The following is a 15,269-nucleotide window of genomic DNA, read 5'->3' as shown; positions in this document are numbered from 1 at the left end:
CTGAAAAAGCAGAACAGAAAGTACTACGAAAAAAATAACAAGAATCGTAAACACAGGACAATTTCGTTTTTGCCATTTCTGCAACTCCTTGTACTAAACTTTTACTAATAGCTGTTACTTTAAGAAGCTAAAGGCAGATTTCACTCCTACAGGTTTAAGTGCTCAATATTTCCAGTCCTTGATATACCTGTGCACAATGGTGCTAAAAGAATATTTTAGATAGTTTATCATTTTATAAATAATTTTGCGGTCCTTTTTGAAGAGAGTTCAAAAAAAAATATATATATAAATTATATGACATTAACAAATACAACTTTAGAAAAGTGTAAGCTTTCAACAACTTCAGAATAAACATATGAAAACATATAATTCTTTTTTGAATTGCCCTGTATAATTGGATAGATGCCATGAGCCACAGGAGCCATATTTACTTTTAGCTTCAACAATTTATCTTCTATTTTCCTTTCAATTATCACAAAATCACTTAGCTCCTGGTCTACTTCTGGTATATTCATCCTTAAACAGTTCTTCAAGTGTGAATGTAAATGAAAAATATTTATTCAGTTTGTTAGCAACTGGAACAAGATCATCGATAGCTATGACATTCATATCTAAACCATTATAAACCACTGTAATCACCTTTGTAGTAGATCGTGTAGCCATCCTTAACAAAGCAAAATCCCTTCTGTTAGCAATAATTACATCTTCATGTAAATTCCCAGATCAATACACTGTTATCATTGCTACTTTGTGGTTCTTTTATCTGCACATTCTCAATGCACAAAGAATCATTGCTCATAATCACATTAAGAATACTGCTTTCCCTTGTTGCCTCTGTAATGTGCTAGTGGAGAGAGCAGTCATCCAATAAATATAGAAATGTTCTGCTACTGTGAAAATAAGCAATCCATTACTTCCACTCAGTATCTGGAATGTTGAAGTCCCTCATCACAAGACCTTTTCATTTACTCACCTATTCCATTTGCCAGTGTAGCACTCATCTCAGCCATTCGGCCTATAACACACACCTCTACCCTCATTTTCGTTTTTCCAGTGCTTATGTCACACAAAACTGACAGCATTATATCCATCTATATCAAGTGGGTGCATTACCTTAGAGTTTATGTGCTTCTTAACCAAAAATATGTCTTCCTTTTCTCCTGTCCTCCCCTTTGCCCTGTCCTTTCTGCAAACATTGCACTCTCCATATTCAAGTTCCACTTCTCCTACATCTGACTGGCATCATGTTTCTGATATCTTACAATATCCACATCTGATCACTTAATTAACTTCAGATTTCTCATTTATTTACTGTATTCCTGGCATTAGTGTGCAGAGATGTATATGTGCATCTGATTTTTACTAGTAATCCTAACAGATCTCATGTAATTGGCTGTCCCATGAGGACAGCCAATTACATGAGATTACTGTCAGGAAGTCCTGTATTTCACCATGCCTTGTTTTCTTGGATGATGTATGCCCCAAATGAAGCAACACAAGGATTAATTTCACCTCAGCTTACAGCTACTATAAAATTATTAGTCTGTGAATTAACTTCCCCCCCATTTAATAGTTTTCCAGCCCACATAACAGTGCCTCGCTAGCATCAGCCAATTCTTGCATACCTTCTTTTTAAGTGTATCCCATCCATGTAAAAACAGTGTCTCCTTTTAACAAGCATAGACCATGGTGAGAAAAATCTTGTCATGTCTGGGCAGAATTACAGACACTTTCAAATTTAATCCTAATTCACAATTTTTTTTTAACATCACATTTCACTTTTTAAGTAAATCCTCGGATCTCCTATTCTTAATATCATTAGCGTCACCAGGTATAACAATATTGCCTTTCTGTGCCCTTAAAAGATAACTGCTCTACAACATCATTAACTTTTGCCCTGGAAGAGAGACCCTGGTCCTATTCCAGCTATCCTTTTGTATTTGTACAATAAATAATGTTTTGCAATATTGTTTCACAAAGGAAAACTGAGTTTCAATTCTGTGATAATGACAAGGCTAACACGGTTAATTAACAAAAGAGAAAAAGTAAATCACTCAAAACTGTATTAGCATAAGACAATGTGCATTCTGCAATTAGTAAAGGCAAATACATTTAGCTCTGTAATCATGTTTCTTTTCCTTTTTTTGCGGGGGGGGGGGGAGTAAGGTAATTCTTCAAATAGGCTTCTGGGGTTCGGATAGTTCTAACTCATATAACTGCATTGAAATACACCAACTGTCTATGACTGAAAATTTATTAAAATAATAAAATAAAACAGGATAAAATTTGTTGTAAAAATAAAATAAATTAAATTAAAATATATGAAATTAAAAATGATAAAAACAACTATAGCTTTCAATGGTGACTGTCTCCTTTATCAACAGTAAAGCTTAACTGTCATGGCATTTCCTTAAATAACATCAGCAGGATCATTGCTTGCATCATGTGTTACCATAGGAACATGAGCATTATTATTCCACACTTGCATGGAGACCAGAATGGCTTGGGAGTGTGCCAGGCAGAACCATCCATCCTGTCAAAGAATTACGGTTTCAAAGAGAGGATGAATACAGACTCCCACATCTCTATTGATGGTATTATGTTCCGAAGAACAAATCTGCAAACTCTTGGGCCAAGTGTAGTTCATACCGATGTGAACGATCAACAATGAACATTTCTGGGAGGATAACCAGCAAATTTCTGAAGGCGATGCCGTCATCATTGATCATTCACACATATATATATATATATATATATATATATATATATATATATATATATATATATATATATATATATATATTGGAACTGCAAATGGCTTGAGAGCTTGCAGAGTTGTTCTTTGGAACATAATACTATCAATAGAGATTCCGTATTCACCCGCTTTGAAACAATAATTCCTAGATGGGATCAACGGTTCTGCCTAGCATGCTCCCAAGTCACTGCCGGTCTCCATGCTAAAGTAGAGAATAATGCCCATGCTCCTACAGTGACACACGTTGCAAGCCACGATGCTGATGTTATTTAAGGATTTGCCTTGACAGTTAAATTTTACTGGTGATAAAGGAGGTGGTCGCATTTGAAAGCTATAGTTGTTTTTATTGCTTTTAATTTCACATATTTTATTTTAATCTATGATTTATATTTTATATAATATAATATTTTATACATTATCTATCATCTAGACAAGGCAACAGTAATAATTATGACACAACATGGGTTTGCTAAGGAGAAGTCTTGTCTGACCAATTTCATTGGTTACTATGATGGTCACAAAGGAACTGGATGCAAAAAAAAAAAAAAAAAAAATTTGATATAGTTGGATTTCAGGAAAGCTTTTGATATTGGTGCACATGGAAGACTTCTGCACAAATTGGAGCAGTATGGCATTAAGGGCAAGTTGCTACAATGTTGTTGGTGACAGTAATGATAGTAGGCTACAACAACAGGATTTGGAAAAGTTGAGCAGATTAGCTGACAGGGGACAAATGAAGTTTAACACATTGACAAATGCAAAGTACTACATATAGGTAGCAGTAACCCAAAAGAAACATACCAACTGTATGGTACTAAGCTCAGGGAAGTGGAGAGTGAAAAAGACTTGTGGGGTAATTGTGAAGTCAGATATGAAGTTCTCTGAGCAGTGCAGACAGGCTGCCATAGCAGGTCATGGAGTTTTGTCAATGATATATAGGAATTTTGCTAGCAGAGACAAGGAGATAATTATCCTACTGTATAAGGCAATGGTCAGGCCACACCTTGAGTACCGTGTACCGATATGGAAACCTCATTTTAGGAAGAATGTAGATTGCTAGAACGAGTACAAAGAAGGGCAATAAGATTGGTTAGGGGAACAAAGGGATGCTCTTACCAAGATAGGCTTAAGTTCTGAAAATTGCAGAGCCTGGATGCTAGACACATGCAAAGTGATTTGACTGAGGTGTATAAGGCCTTGAATGGGTTGAGCAAGCTCAATGCTGATGGGATTCTTCCTCTTGTTCAGGTTAAGAACCTGAGAGGACATAGATTCAATTGAGAAAAGAGATTTGTAGAATAAATGTGTGGAAATTTGCCAGATAGTTGATTGCTGGAACAGACTTCCTTGTGGAAGTTGACAGCCTAAATAAATTTAAGGCTGAGCTGGACAAGCATTTGGAATGAATAGATGGTTGAAATGGGAGGAGTTTTTTTTTTTTTTTTTTTTTTTTTTTGGGGCTGATGCTACATAAGCTTGCTTTCTTGCATCATATACCGCAATTAATGCTAATGCTATCTTTACAGTCATCAGTGTATTTTATTTTATTTTTACAACAAATTTTATCCTGTCTTATTTTATAATAATTTTGATAAAGTTTTAGTCATAGACGGTTAGCGTATTTAACTGCAGTTATTAAGAGAGAGAGAAAGTAAGGTAAGAAAGAGTTTAATAAAGATTCAGGGCTTAGACTGTGGGAAAATTTATAGACATATGAGGAGTATCAAAAAGTTTGTACCTTACCTAGAAATAATAACCATAGAAAGGTGAAACTTCACATGAACTTTAATCCTTTTCTATTATTCTCCATGGATCATTTCTCCCATTTCACACATTTCTCCCATCCATGGATCAGTTGTTTAATGCCATGATCATAGAAGTCTGCACTTTTTGCCTGAAACCACGATTCCACTTCACTGATGACTTCAACAAATGAATCAAAGCGGGGTCCACACAATGGTTTCTTCACTTCTTGTAACAAGAAGAAGTCTGACAGTGCTAGGTCAGGAAAATAGGTTGGGTGCTGTAGTAGTTTGAAGCCACACTATGCTGCAGTAAACGCGGAGATGGGGGAGGGGAACCCCTGCTACCGTGAGACAACTAATGCACTTTATGTGATGCAGTAGTTCGAAGCCAAACATTGCATTCGACATTGTTACATAGAAGGCATCAGCAGATGGTCATGTAAAATGCTGTGGGCAGGCACATAATTAATTCCCACTGCATTGGTGATGAAATTAATTGTCACATGTCTGGCACTCAGCACCAGTTGTTTAACCTTTGCAATCATATCACTCTCTGTGGATGTTGGTGGCTTTCTTTCTTTTGGCTCATCAAAAACACTTGTATGACCGCACAGGAAATCCCGTTTCCATTTTTTTACAGTGTCATTGGATGGAAAATTCTGCCCATACACAGCTCTCATTTCTTCGTCAATTTCCTGAGCTTTCTTGCCCTGCAAATGCAAGAACTTGACCACTGCTCAATACTCCACTTTACCAACCATATCTTCCTTTCTCAGATTCCGGGTTCCACCTCTGGTGTCTTATGAAGAAAGGCTTAAGTTCTGCAAATTACAGTGTCTTGAGACTAAGCACCAGCAGGGTGATCTGATTGAGGTGCATAAGGCCTTGAATGGTTTGAGCTAGCTCAATGCTGATGGGATTCTTCCTCTTGCCCAAATATATGTCTGAGGGGACATATATTTAAATTGAGGAAAAGCAGTTATAGAATAGATGTGCGGAAATTTGCCTTTAGCTAGCGGGTGGTTGATTGGTGGAACAAACTTCCATTCTGTCATTGTAGAAGTTGACAGCTTAAATAAATTCAAAGCAGAACCAGACAAACATCTGGAGAGTGATAGGTGAAATGGGAAGGGTTTTTTTTTGGCTGATGCTGTATAAGCTGGCTTTCTTGCATTAAAATGCCTCTACCAATCTCATATTGTGAATGCTTTCACAACAAGTTGCCTGTTTGGTTATACTTCAAATAAGCAATGGTTTTCCAACAGAGAAGACTACTGTTACTTATTCTCAGTATATATTGCCACCTGTCTGGGTGGTGGTATCCACTTAGAATATGGAGCACGGCTATTTGGCTCTTCATCAATGAAGAGCTGTGAACTTAATTTCCCAAATAGGTTGTCAGCTGTTGAACCATTAGGGTACATACCCACCCACAGATGAAGGGCCAAATAGCCCTGAAATGGGTGCCTGGGTGATGGTATCCACTGAGAATAAGTAAGAATAGTCTTCTCTATTGGGGAAGCATTACTTATTCAAAGTATAAGCGAATAGGCAACTTGTGAAGGCATTCACAATATCAGACGTAATAAAATGATCCCACTATAATACTTTCGGTTAATTTACTGCACATAGACATGATGCATTTGCACTAACTTATATATCGGTAAGAAAGAGTTTAAACTCGGAAAGTTCAAAACTTTATTCTTAATTCTGACATTATATTATATAATAAGAACAAAAGGCAAAATCAGAAATAACAGTATTGGTATCCAAAAATATTTCCCAAACAACTGTACAGCCAAAAATCAGTGCACTAACACTATGTTGAGTTAATGATTAACCATAAACTCGTTCCTATTTATAAATCTTACCTTGTTTATCAATATCAGTGCTAAAATGGTCATATACAGCAGTATTAAATGATGATACAGTATCAGCTAAGGCAAGTAAGTGCATCTGGTCCAAACTGGAGAGTCCAGGAAGATGAGTGTGTGTTAATAACCTAGTAAGCAATGAAGCCTGAAAAAAAAAAAAAAAAAAAAAAAAAAAAAAGGTACATTTTTAAGAAATCTTAAGTATTTTGTAAATAATTTTCAAGACTGAATTACAAAAAAGTTTGCAGCTTTAAAAAATAATTTCATCTTTTAAATATTAGTTCATTTAAGGATTGTGAATATTTCTTTTTTAGTCATCTGGCTGCTGATTTTAAAATAATTACTGTTATATTATTTTCACACTGGGACTTGCCTGAAATAGAAAATCTCACCAATCTTTATTAGGTCTTGTTTTGCTTTAATACCTACAGACACTGGATGAAAAATTAGTCACTTGTATTTTTTTTTAATTATTATTATTAGCCGTATGGTGCAAGAAAGCCTGAGGCTTATGCTGCACCAGCCAAAAAAATTCCTGTTACCTCGAGAGACAGTGAGAGAGAGAGAGAGAGAGAGGGGGGGGGGGATCACCAAGAAAGAAAAGAATGATGATATCCAGCTCAGAACCCCTCAGGACCAGCTCAGGTGTGCCAAGCCTATAGTCACCAGATCTGAGCCCCTGGAGGTAATTTTTTTAGGTCACATAACAGAATAACAGATTGGACACATGTATCTTCTATACTTGTTTGCTTGCAACACTGAAATTAGAGCATAAGGTTAACTAGTTCTCTCTATTTACAGGTATACCAGCTACCACTAAAGAAACAAGGGATTCCAGCCTAGAAGATGGGATGCAGGAATGATGCTATTGAGCAGCAAAAAAAAAGGAATGATAGCAGGTCTAAAGAACATCCTATAAAAGAAGTAGCTGATTTGTTGGTGTTACAGAAAGAACTGCAATAACAAGAGTTTGTAAGGAACACAGCAAGTCAAAATCAACTGGAAATCAGGGCAGAATAGTGGATGAGAGTCTGTACTAAATGATATTGATCAGTGATGAATATCACGTTGAGTAAACTAAAAATAATTTTAAACAAGATGAGAACTTTCCTGTTTTATATTTTGTGCTTTATTTTTATATCTGCATACGTGTATGCATGTGCATACACATGCACGCACACAGATATATATATATATATATATATGAGAGTGGTTCAAATGACAACAGCAAAAGTTAAACAATTTTTTATCAAACAAGTGGTACAGAACCTCATTATTTTTCAACATATGTTCTGTCTCTTGGAATAAGTCTTCCTCTTCCATAAAAAAACTAATGGCTAGAAACAGTCAAAGAAGAATTTCCTTTAATGTTTAACTTTTGCTGTTGTCATGCACCACTTTTTATCTCATTGGTGGAACTGAACTGCTCTTGCTCTAATGCCATTTGTGTTTTGAAGTACAGTCAGTCCTCTTATAACACATGTTTACATTACACGAATTCAATCATACACGGTTTATAAATAGGGGAACAATGTCACATATAACACGAACGTAATTCGCTTATGCACGATTTGCCTTTGTGTTTACAAGAAATGGTAGTTGAATGTGGCAGAATGTGGTTGAATGTGGCTGAACACAATACAGTAGGAATGAAGAGAAGATTCTTAAAATTTATTTGTTTTTATGATTTCATGGAAGGAGAAACACATTTAACATAATAACATTAGTAAAATAATAAGAGGAGTTTACCTCAATATAGTGCGTAGAACACTTCCGTATGATACCTTCCAGAAATTAAAACGGAAAAAACGAAAAAATCGACAACTTACCGGTACATTAGTACCGGTAAGTTGTCGGTCAGTCAGATGGGTAAAAGCAGTAAAACGAGAATTTATAAAACTGGTACAATCACATAAAATGTGTTGGACGGATAAAACGGTGTCGCATTGCTCGCACATAGGAGGGTCATCAGCCCTCAGCAAAAAGGAGTGTGTCAAATGACAGTGTCCTATGCGGAGCCGAGTAAGAACAACTTCCTCTTTGCGATCCCTGCGTAAGCTGGACCGCCAAGGATGGATCACAGGCTTAATTCGACATAGTTTGTTTGTAGTAATCAGTCGGTGCCACGAATCTTGCCACTGAGATTGTAGGTTACTACGGATCACTTGCCTGTAGTCTGTATAGGGGACTAGCAGGTCAAGATTATCCGTCAGGGCTGCCGATTTGGCTGCAATGTCAGCTAAATCATTTCCTCTAATCCCGATGTGACTGGGGATCCAGCAGAAGCGGATATCGAATCCACTTGTATAGGAATCCACTTGTATAAAGATTGTATATTATCTGCTGAATTCGGGACAGGGTTGGATGATTAGTGTGTGACATCGCTGATAAAGCCTGTAGTGCACTCACTGAGTCGGCATATATAATACACCGTTGGTAACGATGTTTTCTTATGTGATCTAGAGCTAACTCTATAGCATGCAGCTCTGCAGTGTAAATGCTGCAGTCAAAGGGTATCTGCTCTGATATGGTATTATTTGGAAAGACAGCAGCAGATCTCACATAAGAGTCTGACTTCGAGCCGTCTGTGTAAACTGGCAAGAAGTCAGAATGTTCTGCACGGTGTTGTGAATAGAGCTGAAGGTAGACAGAAGACGGAGTATTAGACTTCGTCGCAGCCTTTAGCGAGAAGTCACATGCTGGTGTGTGTGCATGCCAGGGTGGAAGGGGCCCCTTTGGTGATCGAGCAACCTTGTCTACCGAGATGTTAAGCTCATTGAGTAGCTCTTGAACACGAATGCCGAAAGGGTGATTGGCGGTCCGTCGTGTGTTATAGAGATTTTCCCATCGTGGCTCGAAGACGGATGTCCACGTGGGATAGTCCGGCAGGGACTTCAGCTTGAAGGCATATTGTAGAGACAACTGCATTCGTCGAAGCGACAAGGATGGTTCATTTGCTTCGACATACAGACTTTGGACAGGTGATGTTCTGAATGCACCAGTAGCAATACGAATGGCTTGATGATGGATGGGGTCAAGCCAACGAACAGCGCTATTTCTGGCAGATGCATATACCTGAGACCCATAATCTAATTTTGAGTGTACAAGTGCACGGTATAGACGAAGGAGAGTGCATCGGTCTGCACCCCAAGAGGTAGAAGAGAGAGAGCGGAGAATGTTAAGCCCTCTCGTGCACTTTGTGCATAGGTGACGAATGTGTTGGACAAATGTCAGCTTTTTGTCAAAAATGAGTCCCAGGAATTTCGCCTCTAATACAACTGGAATGGTGCTTTGTCCAAGTCGTAATTCAGGCTCAGGGTGGAGGTTACGTTTGCGACAAAAATGTACACAAACGGTCTTCTCCAGTGAGAACCTGAAACCATTGGCCGTGGACCAGGAGTTAAGACGGTCAATAGCTTGTTGCAGTTGTCTCTCAATAACCCTCATATTGCATGATTGAGAGAATATGCTGAAGTCATCGACGTAGAGTGCACAGTTTATAGTTGGAGGAAGTTGTTCAGAAATAGAATTTATTTTAATGGCAAAAAGCGTGACACTTAAGACAGATCCTTGTGGTACCCCCTCCTCTTGGCAAAAGGGCCGCGAAAGGGAGAATCCTACACGAACTTGGAAATAACGGCAGGATAAAAAATTTTTAAATAAAAATGGGAAGGTGGCCTCTTAGACCGAGGTTATAAAGGTCTTTTAAAATACCAAATCTCCAAGTTGTGTCGTACGCTTTTTCCATGTCAAAGAAGATGGACACCAAATGTTCTCTTTTTAGGAAAGCATCTCAGATAGATGTTTCCAGTCTAATTAAGTGGTCCAGTGTGGACCTGTTTCTTCGGAAGCCGCACTGAAAGCGGGAGAGAAGGTCGTTCGATTCTAAATACCATAAGAGACGAGCATTGACCATTCTCTCCAATATTTTGCACAGACAGCTGGTCAGAGCAATGGGATGATAGTTTTTTGGACATATAAGATCCTTTCCTGGCTTAGTAAAAGCAAGAATAGTTGTCTTGCACCAGGTATCCGGAAAATCCTCTTCAAGGAAGATTCTGTTGTACAGGAAGAGCACACAGTCCATGGATTCTGGTGAAAGATGTTTGATCATTTCATAATGGATGTTGTCTGGTCCAGCAGCTGTAGCCTTTGTACGGGCGAGTGCTGATTTCAGCTCATTGATATTAAATGGCCCATTGTATGGGTGGGAACCCTTCAATGTGAGTTTAAGGGCCTGTTTTTCGATGTTGCGCTTTAAGACCAGAAACTCTGGGGAGTAAGATGATGTTGAAGAGATGTTAGAAAATGTTTCCCCAAGAGCATTGGCTATTGCAGTAGAGTCTGCAATAGTACATCCATTATATTCAAGGACCGATGAGGCGTGCGCTGTGTATTTTCCCTTCATTTTCCGGATTTTTTCCCAGACCACCTCAGTGCTGGTCGTCTGGGTAATGGATGATGTGAAACGGATCCACGATTCCTTTTGACTCTGACGGTGGATGTAGCGTGCTTTGGCTCATGCACGTTTAAAAGCTAATAGGTTGACTGTGGTAGGATATCGTCGAAATATCCCCCAAGCTTTGTTTTGAGCCTTTTTAGCTGCTGTACATTCTGGATTCCACCATGGTTTTGGAAAGGGAGGAAACCGTGTGGATGTTTTTGGAATCGCAGTTGCAGTTGCATGGACAATATTTTCTGTTATGTATGTAACTGCATCATTGATCGGCTCCTGACTGACTACAGAGTTGTCAAATTTTACCAGGTGTTGAAAGGCACTCCAGTCAGCTTGATCAAACTTCCACAGCGGTAACCTGACAGGAAGACAAGGTCTCCCAGTAATTAAGGTGGTTATCATAAGGAAGTGATCACTTCCATACAGGTTCCCTTCTACCTCCCAGGTAAGTGATGAGAGAAGAGAAGGTGAGCTGATAGAAAGATCAATGGCAGAAAACGTACGGGTAGGCATGTGGAAAAAGGTGTTTGTTCCCACATTAAGAAAGCAGAGGTCATTGTCAATGAGCATACGCTCTACGACTCGTCCCCTTCTATTAATGCTAGCACTACCCCACAGGGTGTTATGTCCATTAAAGTCCCCAAGAAGTAAGAAAGGGGGAGGCAACTGCATTACGAGATCATCAAGGTCTTTCTGGCAGATGTCAGTACCAGGTGGCAAATATATAGAGCAAACGGTTAGTAAAAACCCCACTGTTATTCGAATTGCTACTGCCTCTATGCTGGTAGTAAGTTGCAGATGCTGAAAAGGGGTATGGTTGCCCACAAGGATTGCGACTCCTCCATGAGTGGGGCCATCCCCAGTTCTATCCTTGCGAATGACAGTAACGTTGTGCATCCTGGGGTCATCATTTGCCCTTAGGTAAGTCTACTGTATGCAAAAGCAAGATGGTTTGTGCTTTTGAAGGAGTGCCTCGATGTCTTCTGCATTTTGCCGGAATCCACGACAATTCCATTGTAGGAATTTAGCCATTATTTTGGCTTGGTGGTTCCTTCAGGCGGCTTCCGAGGTGCTGAGGGCTTATTTTTGTCAGTCTTAGATTTATCCTTCCTGAGGAAGTATGGACGCTGCCCTGTGTCCATATCCTCCTCAGTAAAGAGTTCCAAGACTGCTTCTTGTACCTCCTTTTCCTCAACATCCATTTTTTCCTGAGAACTAAGATGTGCGTCTGATTTTTTATTCTTTTGTTCAGAAATTGATTTTCTAACTGGTGGGAGGTACAGATATTCGAGTGGCAGCTGATTGGTCCTTTCGTGCGGGTTTTATTGAACTTAACAGGTAGCGAGCAATAGGAGTGAATGACTCCTTTGGTGGTATGGTCATTTCGGTCTGAGGTCCGATGGAACATCTCCCTGCTACCTTCTGAGCGTAGGTTGGTTTATTTGTATTTATAGGTTTCACCGTTTTTCTTGCTTCTTGATAAGATATGTTCAGCTCTGCCTTAAGTCGCTGAATTTCTTTTTCTTGTTTCCACCTCTGGCATGCCCTTGAGTAGGCCGGGAGGTCTTCTTGGCAGTTAATGCAGGTTGGTTTTGCAGCTGAACATGATGTTGTTTCGTGGTCCTTTGCACCACACTGAGCGCATACAAGGGTTCCACGACAAGCCATCTGTGAGTGTCCGTATTTCTGGCACTTGAAGCATTAGCATTAGCATTAGTAGAGGCATTTGATGCAAGAAAGCAAGCTTATGCAGCATCAGCCAAAAAAAAAAAAAAAAAAAAAAAAACCACTTCCACTTCACCCCTCTGTTCGTTCAAAATACCTGTCCAGCTGATCCTTAAACTTATTTAGGCTATCAACCTCCACCACAAGGGATGGAAGTCTGTTCCACCAACCAACCACCTGCTGGCTAAAGGCAAATTTCCGCACGTCTATCCTACATCTGTCTTTCCTCAATTTGAATTTATGCCCTCTCAGGTGATTTTTCTGAGCTAGAGGAAGAATCCCATCAGCATTGAGCATGCTGAAACCATTCAAGGCTTTATACACCTCTATCAGATCACCTCACTGGTGCCTAGTCCCCAGACGCTGTGTTTTGCAAAACTTAAGCCTTTCTTCGTAAGAGCACCCCTTTGTTCCATTCACTAATCTTGCTGCCCTTCTCTGTACTCGTTCCAGCAGCTCTACATCCTTCTTGAAATGAAGCCTCCTGACCTGTATACAGTACTCTAGGTGTGGCCTGACCATTGCCTTATACAATGGAATAATCACCTCCTTATCCCTGCTGGAAAAATTCCTGTATATCATTGACAATACTCTATGAGCTACTCTTGCAGCCCGTCTGCACTGCTCAGAGAACTTCATATCTGCCTGCACAACCACCCCCAAGTCCCTTTCATTCTCTACCACTGTCAGTGTAGTACCACAGAGTTGATACGTTGCTCTGGGGTTGCTGTTTCCCATGTGTAGTACTTTACATTTGTCAATGTTAAACTTCATTTGCCACCTCTCAGCCCATCTGCTCAACCTTTCCAGATCCTGTTGCAGCAGCATAGTGTCAGTAGTGTCCTTGACAACCCTGCCAACCTTTGTATTGTCTGCAAACTTGGACATTAAGCTTGATATACCATCATCAATATCATTTATAAATACAGAAAACAATAATGGACCCAACACTGAGCCCCAAGGGACTCCACTAATAACATTAGTCTACAATGAGCAGTGTCCATTGATTACCACTCTCTGTCTTCTCCCCCTCAACCACCCCTTTATCCATAGCAGCAATTTGCCTCCAATGTCACACTGCTCCAATTTGTGTAGCAGTCTTCCATGTGCAACAGTATCAAAAGCCTTTCTAAGATCCAAGTATATAATATCAAAGTTATTCCCTGCATCCAGTTCTTTTGTGACTGCATCATAGTATCCAATCAAACTGGTCAGGCAAGACTTCCCCTTAACAAAACCATGCTGTGTCTGAGCTATCACTGAAGTCTTGTCTAAATGATCCTGCAGTGCTTCTTTAACCAGTGCCTCCATTAATTTTCCTGGAACAGAAGTTAAGCTCACAGGTCTACAATTACTTGTGTCAGCCTTTGATCCTCCTTTGTGAATTGGGGTCACATTTGCACATTTCCAGTCTATGGGTACCTCCCCTGAGTCCAAGGAAGCTCTCATTATTATGGCTAAGGGTTTGCTTACTTCCTTTGCTGTCTCCTTTAATATAACTGGATAGATCCCATCCACCCCGGGTGCCTTTCTTGTGTTTATCTTCAACAGTTTCTCCTCCACTTTACTCCCAGTTATTTCAAGATTCTGTAGCTTACTGCTAGAGTTGAATACACCTCTGGCATTCCCTCGCTGAATAACTCCTCATGTGTGAATGTCGATGCAAAATATTCATTTAGTTTGTTAGCTACCTGAGCAGGATCATCAACAGTTGACCCATCAATATCAAGTGGACCAATCTGATTCATCCCCTTCCTTCTAGAGTTTACATAAGTAAAGAACTCTTTGCTGTTTTTCTTTGCATCCCTTGCCAAGGATTTCTCGTAATCTGCCTTCGCCTGCCTAACCTCCTTTGTAACTTGGTTGCATATCAACTTGTATCTATCATGGGCTTCTGTGTCATGTGTTAATTTGTAAGTATCCCATGCATTTTTCTTCTCTGCCATATGCCTCATTAGTTCATCTGACATCCATTTTGGCCTAAACCTTGAACAATATTTCTTAGTTGGTATGTAAAGCCTAGTAGCTTCCAAGATAAGTTCTTTGAATGCTTCCCATTTTGAATTTGCTGTTGGTAACATCATCAGTTGGTCCCACTGTATAGAATTTAAATACTGTCTCAGTCCATCGTAGTCGCCTATATGGAAGCAATAACCCTTCCCTTTACCCCTAATGGTAGTTACCTCTTTGAGTAAATCCCACTTCAGCACACTGTGATCACTGCCACCTAGTGGTTCATTTATCTGCAGATTCTTAATGCATGAAGAATCACTGCTGATAATCAAATCAAGAGTATTAACTCCCTCTAGTTGCCTCCCGAACATGCTGATGTAGAACACAATCATCCAATAAATCCACAAAAGCCCTGCTAGTGTGTGAGTAACCAGCCCCCAAATTCCAGTCAATATCTGGGAAATTAAAATCTCCCATTATAAGACACTGATTTACTGGCCCACTCTATTTCCCTGTACAGTTCCTTATTATACTCATCAGAGTCATTAGGCCTATAGCACACTCCTACTCTCAATTTTGATCTCCCAATGCTTATGTCACACCAAACTGACTCAACACTGCACTGTCCAGCGATGTCGACTGGCTTCACTTCCTTGGTTTTTATGTGTTTCTTAACTAATAGCATAACCCCTCCCCCCTTCCTATCCTGTCTATCCTTTCTGTAGACGTTGTACTCCCCAAATTGCAGTTCTGCATCCCTT

The 15,269-nt window shown here is 39.5% G+C and overlaps 1 protein-coding gene across 3 annotated transcripts in view; it reads right to left on the bottom strand.

The window, feature by feature from the left end:
* Rbcn-3A (rabconnectin-3 alpha) overlaps positions 1-15,269 on the bottom strand; it is a 980,796-nt gene that overhangs the window by 494,074 nt on the left and 471,453 nt on the right. For all 3 annotated transcript variants that reach the window (XR_016547873.1, XM_090388469.1, XM_090388476.1), the window contains exon 28: positions 6,372-6,519. Coding sequence is in view for 2 of the 3 variants with exons in the window: in XM_090388469.1 (XP_090244595.1) it covers positions 6,372-6,519 (148 nt within the window). In the remaining variant the exon portion in view is untranslated. The remainder of the gene's footprint in view (positions 1-6,371; positions 6,520-15,269) is intronic.

The sequence above is a fragment of the Mastigoproctus giganteus genome, chromosome 2 (assembly GCF_048544385.1).
Source record: "Mastigoproctus giganteus isolate SK-2022 chromosome 2, ASM4854438v1, whole genome shotgun sequence".
In the NCBI taxonomy this organism is placed as follows: Eukaryota; Metazoa; Arthropoda; class Arachnida; order Uropygi; family Thelyphonidae; genus Mastigoproctus; species Mastigoproctus giganteus.
The sequence above is the reverse complement of the archived record's forward strand: the minus strand, read 5'-3'. Positions and strand labels throughout refer to the sequence as shown.